At 37.7% G+C, this 8,528-nt stretch overlaps 1 protein-coding gene across 4 annotated transcripts in view; it reads left to right on the top strand.

The window, feature by feature from the left end:
• myo1b (myosin IB) overlaps nt 1–2,611 on the top strand; it is a 68,453-nt gene extending 65,842 nt beyond the window's left edge. For all 4 annotated transcript variants that reach the window (XM_015396344.1, XM_015396347.1, XM_015396346.1 and 1 more), the window contains one exon: nt 13–2,611. In XM_015396344.1, coding sequence (XP_015251830.1) covers nt 13–145 — 133 coding nt within the window. In that variant the 3' untranslated portion in view covers nt 146–2,611. The remainder of the gene's footprint in view (nt 1–12) is intronic.
• The last annotated feature ends 5,917 nt before the right edge of the window (nt 2,612–8,528 follow it).

The raw sequence follows: 8,528 nt of genomic DNA, 5'->3' as shown, positions 1-8,528 counted from the left end.
TCTTTCTTGCAGGTTTTTGGTGCAGTTCAAACAGGACAAAGTGTGTGTAAAATTCATCCAAGGCAGTCCCAAAAACGGCAACAGTGTGTCTTGCAAACGCAAAAACAACCGCCTGCTGGAAGTGTCTGTACCCACATCGCCATAAAGTATAAAGGGAAGACTTGTCACCTAAGTTATCTGGACTTGACAATCACCACCCTTGTGCCAACCCTGAGCCCAAACACGGGCTTTTATCTGACTTGTGGTGTTCCTTATCAGATTTACCATGGTACCACTATAGCTGTAATAATGGCTTCAATTTTGGGGGGCAAAGAAAGCCCTCACTAAAGGGTTGCATGCCACAGAAACTTGGTGTTAAAGAGCTGATGCCAGAGTTCACACAACTTTTGAATACTCGACGCGGTGACTCCTTTTCCATGGTAAATTAGTCTTCAGAGAATATGTCAAAAGAACTAATAGAAGAGCTTGAGCCTCAAATGGTTCAGACTCATCTGCTTTTAAGCTGCTCTGATGCTGGCAAGAAAGATGGCTTAAAAATATGAGATGAGCTTTGACACAGGATTTGGGCTCAAGTCTGTCACATTTAGTTATTTGACAAACCTGAATACTGCACTTGCTTTTGCCTCTAACAATCTGAGGTCCTGACCCAAAATTGCATTGATTGTATGTTTTTTCTTGTATTACAGCACAGAGGGCAGTTGTGATAAGTAAACTGTAATTTGCTAAATAATTGTAGAACACTTTGTATTCAATCCTATGTGCCATTAAACAGGTGTAAACGCATTACTATACGAGTGATGATCCTATTTATATTGATGCCAAAAATAAAATGGTTTTGATTGCACTACACATGATCAAATGCATTTCCTCTTCCCACTACAGCCATCGGTGAATTTCTAGTCATTATTCAATCTGAGTAAATGTTTACTGGATTTAAGTTAACGGATATTTCAAGCAGAAAAAAACATTAGGCCTGGTTGAACCAACATTGGTTCCAAAGATTTTTTCCCCCAAAGAAAGGTTCCTCCCAAACCATTGATACCATTGCAAATTTTGTGTGCAATATTGTGTTTATCTTTCTGACAGTACCCTTTCCTGTGCCATAAGCTGTATATAGCTTTATAGGATGTAGTAATGACATGGACACGGACATTAGATTCTTTATTTTAATATGCATTACTGCTGCAGATGTTTTTTGCCACTACAGCTTTAGTTATTGTAATCTTTGAACCACTTTGGCTTGCATTTTACTTTACAAGGGAACAGACCAAATTTGTATTTGAGGAGTTTTGATGTGGGGTAAAATGGTTAGAAGCATTGGATATTTTACAATAAACTCTTTGCATATTCATTTAACACAAATCTCGTTGGACCGGGAGGCTTAATCCGTTTGTTAGCAAAGAGGGACCAAAACCAAATTATACCTCTACTTATTAAAAACCCTTTAGCCCTTCAAGCTTACAGTTTATGGTAGTGATGTTAAATTGTGATGTTTGATTTGTATTATCCAAAAAACAAAACAAAGGATTAATTACAAAGGAAATTACGGTTATCAGATGGAACACCAGTAATCCTAATAGTGTAAAAACTGAAATTTATAGTTTCAATTTAACCCCTTATTATAAATTTGTTCACAACTCTGTGCTATTTTTACCAACACAAACTGATCAGGAATATGATTGAAAACTGCTGTGGCTATTGTACCACCCAACCATGTTACCTGTGTGATTATACCATGGAACCCTGTTTTAAAGCTTTAACTCTTATAAGACAAGCTGTTGGCTCTAGCCCTTATTTGATTCTGGAGGGTAACGCTAACTGTCTGAAATGGGCCAAGACCAAAGAAGACTAGTATCATCTCTACTACAAACTCAAAAACAATTGACCAATGTACAGTATGCTAGTGTAACCTTGATAAACTTTAAAACATATTTGCATTGATGTCACATTGAAGCATATGATTGTGACAAGCATAGAGTCTCTCATTCCTCTGTCTCTTGTCAAAATGAATCACTATTCTGCAACAATCTGTCCAAATCAGACATAAAACGGTGTAGGTATAATTATTTTTTCACAGTATTACACAAATCCTGAGCTAATCTGGCATTCTTATACTAAATGAAGAAGCTAGTTGAGAAAACTTCTGACTTGTTGACAAATTCTTTATCTAAAGAGTTTTACCCGTTTTGTTTTTTTGTACACATTCCAAGTGGACGATTGACAGAAAGCAAAGCTGAATTTAGAGCATCTTAGAATGCAATAATTTATTTTTATGCATGTCCATAAGATGAAATGCCAGAATAGTTTGTCTGGTCTTGGGGTTCAATTTTTTTTTTTTTTTTTCTTTTAGTCATGTAGAGTCGGGTGTAACTTTCATGGAGAGGGGTGATTGCGCTGATGGGTTTTCTTCAACTTTGTTGTTTATATTGTAACATCTTTGCTCCTCTTCATAAATAATCTGTATTTAAACAGTGGCTAGAGCTGCAAAATGTCTGCATTCTTGTGTGCCTAATGTTAACCCGTGTTAAAACAGAACATGGAAAAACAATATTTTAGTAGAACTCATTGTAACATTTGCAGGTATTTTTAAATTAATAAAGATCAACAATAAATGTTATCCTGAGATTGTTTTTTTTTTTTTTTTTTTATATATATATAAATATCTTATACGTGTAATATACATGGATTGTCCTTTATAATGTACCCCACATCCCAACACTAAATTCTAGTCTTTGATTGCTATTTATCAGCATCAAGGGAGGTCTGGTTTGGAAGCGTTTAGGGCTTGATGGCCAATCCTTGCAGTCAAGCAGCTGGCCAGATGTTTTCCATCACATCTGGGGGTGGGGCTATCCTAGGGTTAAATTCCACCGCTTTGGGAGAGCTGCCGGCAACAGGTCTCGAGGGAACAGCCCTCTGATTGAACAGAGTGGTAAAAATAGTGGAGCATTTTGGGCTGCCCAGTACCCTGTTCCCACCACTCCACAGGCTGGGAAAGGAAGGCGGAGTCTCGGCACTCCCTGTGGATATTAATGAATGCTCTGTGGGACTACAAAACAACTTGTAATGCACAATCCAGTAATTTAGAGGGTCTGCGGTTGGCAAACTGATGCAGGTCACACTATTTCTATTTTTCTTAGTTTGCTCAATTAGGTATGAAACTATCAGCTTATGGGCAGTGCTGTCCTGGAGGGCAGTGATATTCAACTAGTTGCAACATCTGAAATGGCAACTCTAAACATTTAGTGTTCTTTTGTCTTCATTTTGGTAAAACCAAATAAAAGATTTCGATTAACGGCAGCTTAAAGTTTAATTCTCTCTGGTTTCTGAATGAAAGCAGAACAGAAGCTGTTCTTGACCATCTAGTGACCTCTTCTGGAATGTTGTTGACATTACAGCAGGAAAAAGTAAAAACATGAATCAATGAACTAATTCAAATAGTCTGGGGTGTTTTATGTTTGTTTTTTTTTTTTATGAAAATAATGACTTCTTCAAATATATATAAAAAAGTTAAATTTAAAACATATTTCCATTAAAATTCCCTCATGAAAAATAACCTGATGTAGCCCAGTTTAAAAAGCCAACATCTACAAATAACTTCAACCTTGGTTTAAAACCATCAAAAAGCCTTTTGTGCTGAAACATGAAAACTATTATTCCACATGACTTTGAACACACCTTCCCACCGCATCATGACTAGTTTCTTTATCATGGAGAGAGATGCATTAGACTAATTGTAAAAGCTAAACAGAGGCTTAAAATTGCATGTGTGGAGGTTAAACTAGTAGCAGGACCACAATGCAAAACTCATAGCTATTGTTGTACTGCAATACTTTAGTTCAGGATAAATTTAGGCATTGAAATAGTCCAATTAAATCCTGACCTATTAACTAATGAAAATATTTGGCAAGAGTTAGAGAATCACTGGTTGACATGGTATTGTATTAAAATAGCAAAGTTTGCAGCCTGCAATTTTTTGTTTATGTGATTAGAATACATTGCATATACTAAAACGCTTTTTGATTATATTAAAAAATTTGAAAAAGTGTAAGGACATTTTTTGAGTCAAAGATCAAATCCAGAGGGAATTTCAAAATGTACCCATGGTCTTGTTTTTTTTTCTTCTTTTTTTGTCAGTTAATAAAACCAATGAGACCTTAAGTGATTCATATTACCCTAGTAAAGCTTTAGGATACTTTTTTTTTAATAGATGCTATTTTTCATTTGTCCTAATTAGACAATCGATAGCAGGACTGCAAATCAAACACAGCTGTCAAAGCTGCTGAAGAAGAAAAGGGAAATATTTACTCTTACTATTTAAATTATGTCTTCTGCTCAAACAGGTTTTCTTAAACGAAAATTTATATTGCACCACTGAAAAAGCCCTTGGCTGCCTTAAAATATGATTTTATCTTCAGTGACACAGAGAAACAAAGTAGTGGTCAATGATATAGTCAGCAGAGCCACCAATTACCCCAAGGCAACGCTAAAGCGTTTCTTTGCTATGCTCAGGCATTAATTCCCTGCTGCCGTCAGTCAATAACAGGTCATTCGAAGTAGTGAGTAACGATTAGTTTTTACGATTTGCATTCTGATTAAAATATTATTTTATGTATAGCAAAGTTCTTTACTCCTTATGAACGCATTCCATACAGACCAAATACATCTATTAAAGATATGGGTAATTATCTTCAATTTACATACTATTTCTTTGTAGTTTAAAAGAGACAACAGGGGACAACAGACACCCGAAAATAATTTCCTGTGTGCTCTATTATTAGCTAACATGGCTTTTTCTATGGAAATGAAAGTGGAGCAGTTCAGAATCGACACACTGGCTTCCATTTTCACATATTCTGCGGCATATTCTTATGTTGTTAATTAAATTGAAAGAGTTTCTTAAAATTATACCAAAGAACCCACTTTCACTAACATTACAGCTGATTTTTAATAAGGCATGATATCTCTACTTGTTTTGCACAATAAGACTCACATTTTTCCCCCATTGTTCTTTGTTCAAGTTTAATTAATAAAAATGTTGCTATGAATGAAGCTGGAACATTTTGCCCTTTGACTAGGTCACCTGTCTCTACTTAGGAAAACCAAAGCATATTATTGCATCACCTTCAATTCAGATCCCATGTTCAGGATGATGTTTAGTGCTGGTTTTCCTCACACATTTTGCATGAAGGCCAAGAAGTTCAGTTATGGTCTTATCTTACTAGAACTCTCCTTCCACCTCACTGTGTCCCTTTTACGCCTGTGGCAAATTGCAAACAGGACCACTTGTGTTTTTGTTTTTTTACATGCCTGTCAATGAAGAACATATTTGAAGAATCTCCAGTTATGAAAGTTTCAGAAAGGTAAATTTAAGTGCAAAACCTAAAAAAAAAACAAAAAGAAAACCTCTACCATGAAAATAAATCTGAAAAATGAAATGAAAAATCTAGCTTAGAAAAATTCTAAGTGTAAAGAAATTAAAGGCCATGGATCATTTACCTTTTAAATATATTAATCACTTTGATATCAAGAAGAAGAGATTAAGTTTCCCATTAGTAAGTAAAAAAATAAAACAAAGAAAAAGTCTGAAAGGTTTTGCTAAGCACTATAAGATATGTCTATGGATAAACCCATTATATAAGGTACTTATAATAAATTCCTCCTTAAAATTAAAGATGCTTCTAACACTATATTCCTGTATTCTGATACTAAATAGAAGTAGGCAATTTTACAGTAAAATTATGCACAGTCTTGGCTAATAACGACGGTAAATTAGATAAAAAGTAAAGCCAAACATGGGATACAAGACCGATTTACACAGAAGTAACCCGCTAAATGAGTCAAAAAACAAAACAAACAAAAAAAAAAAAACTAGTGAGTGGTATCAGGGGTAGGAGGAAATCTGATTAATGAGTTTAGCTGGGTGGTTGAGAGTTTGTGTCCCCCTCTTGCCCTTATGTCACCAGGATACTCAATAGCTTCATCAATATGTCCCCATTATCACATCAATGGACAAGAATAGTGGGAGGAGGGGAGATAGAGATCAAGGCTAGCACAAGTTTTTGCTACACCATCTGTGGATAGCTGAACATAAGCAAAGAACAAACTAATTTATTTGGTATCTCAATATCCATATGTGTTGCCCCTGACCACATGTAAAATCATTACATCTGTGACAAATAACTTACATGTCTGTTACTCTGAAAGGATAAGCGGGTATAGATTGTGGATGGACGTTGCAGGAGCACAATGATGCATGTGCTCCTGAGATGATATGCAGAGAGCGTAAAAAGCAATAAAAAGTACAAGCAGTTATTTGCTTTGTTGATTTAAAAAACAAACAAACAAACAAAAAAACAAATACAGCTTTCACAGGAACAATGTTGTGCATGTACACCTGTTGAAAAAGTTGTCCATAAAGAAGTTGACCTTCTAGCCCAGGGTTCTGCAACCTGCAAGGCTCTTCGGACACCCTACAATGGCCTTTCACCATTTTAATTATAACAATGTAGGTTTTAACATTTTCTTATTTGACTAACTGCATTGTATTTTTAAAGAAAGACTCTAAAACTAACAGAAGTGTGTCATGATCTCAGCACTGATGCCTGGTCTGATCACTCATTTTACACAGCTGCTTAGCTGTGCCCAATTCTCATTACCTGTTTATCTGATCCACCTGCATTAGCCTCTATTTAACGAGTCTTCAGGCCAGCCATCAGTGCCAGGTTATCTTGAGGCATGCGGTGAAACTTACTCTAGCTTACTTGAGTTCTTATTGCCTGATCCTTACCTGTTCTGCCTCTCGACCTCTGAGCCTGTTTGTTCCCTGCTGATCTGTTTGCCTGACCTGTCTTCTGACTCCTGCCTTATCTCTGCGTGCTTTTGTACCGAGCAGAACCATTTCCCAACCACTGAGTCTGCCTGGCCTCGCCCAGCCTGTCAGCACCATTGTGTATGGAACCTGGAACTGTTTCCTGACTCCATCTTGGATTCTCGTTTGGCACCTCACCAGATCTCTGACCTCCTGGCTCTGACAACTGACCACGTGTCTGACATCGGCTTTGGCTTCACCCTCTGTGTTATCCTGCCTACATCCGTCTGCTTGGTTCTAATCTCCTGCTTGTCCTCTGACCTCCGATACATCAGTGTCTGGAACTCGCTCTGCGACAACCGCTGCGCCACATTGGCAGCCAGTTGGCCAGAACCAACCTCTACCTCTGGACTCAGACTGAACTATAATACCAGGTTAGTGACTCACTAACTCTCTTCCCACAGAGGTTCCTGCCTTAAGTCTGATTTTATACTTCAAAACTAGGTCATCTGTATAGGTGTCACAGTAAACTCAGACAAGCCTGCGCCCCCTACGCAGATACTCTGCTGCACCTCTCCCATATTGTAGGGGACCGCAGACAGTGCCGCAGACAGGAGGCCTTTGATTGGTCAAATCTACATCCGCTCTACACTATGCATCTCCTGTTTGTTACCTTACTGGCTTGTTTTGTTTGAATGACCACAATTGCGGAAATTTCTAATCAGCCAATTGGAAGCAACTCAATGCTCTTGTGTTCAATGCTGGGACCATTTTTCCACCTTGATCCCCACTCTTTTTTTGCCCTCACGTCTCTCCGTTGTCTGACAAACTTGCCCCCACTTCCTTACCGCCTTGGCCATATCTAGACCCAGAGCTAGTTCATAAATTTCCCCTTTTGCGTTGGGGTGTGGAATAAACATAGCGCAAACCATGCTTCAATATTGCGCATAACTCAAAAATGTCTGCGCCATACCTGCGACAAGCTTACTGTGACACACGGCTGCGGGAGTATAACAAGCCCCTTAGATACCAAGGCCGATAACCCAATTTTGTTGTTGATTAAATGTTCTGGGATATCTAACTGTTTTGTCCGTCTTGAATACTGGATCCGTCTGTTCTGAATTGACAGAAGTCTATTTTTTTTTATATTTTTTAGTAACTATAAGTAATGCTTGAAAACTCTGTACATCAAAGGCTTAAGAATAATCTGGAAATGATGGCTGCAACCAAGGAGTTTAAAGAGAAGCAGGAGCAGATGGATCAGATGAGCAATGATCAGAAACAGAGCAAAGCTAGACAGGTGAATGAAATGAGCAATCAAGCCAGCCAAATGCACCAAAATCATGACACAGATGCGTCAAGATGCGCCTGTTGGTCCTGCTGCTCTAGACACGCTGCAGGACCTTTTAAAGCGCCTTGTTGCACATCGACCAAAGACTTTGCATGTAAAGTGGCTGCTTCTGCTGTCCAAAGTGCATTAGTTGTGAACGCAGCATTAGATTCAGGAAGTAGTGGAGATGTGCATAGAGCCCATTGAGCAACATGTCAATGCCACAGACACACTAATATAGTGAATGTAATTAATTTTTTCTTTAAAGGTCATGTGATAGAAAGTCAGCCTTAAAGATATTAAGAAAGAAGGGCATCTAAATGTGGATTAGATTACCGTACTTTAAACATAATCCACAGTTGATATCAATATTTTAGATGTCTACTT

Source organism: Cyprinodon variegatus, unplaced genomic scaffold (genome assembly GCF_000732505.1).
Source record: "Cyprinodon variegatus isolate N-32 unplaced genomic scaffold, C_variegatus-1.0 Scaffold791, whole genome shotgun sequence".
NCBI lineage: Eukaryota > Metazoa > Chordata > Actinopteri > Cyprinodontiformes > Cyprinodontidae > Cyprinodon > Cyprinodon variegatus.
The sequence above is the reverse complement of the archived record's forward strand: the minus strand, read 5'-3'. Positions and strand labels throughout refer to the sequence as shown.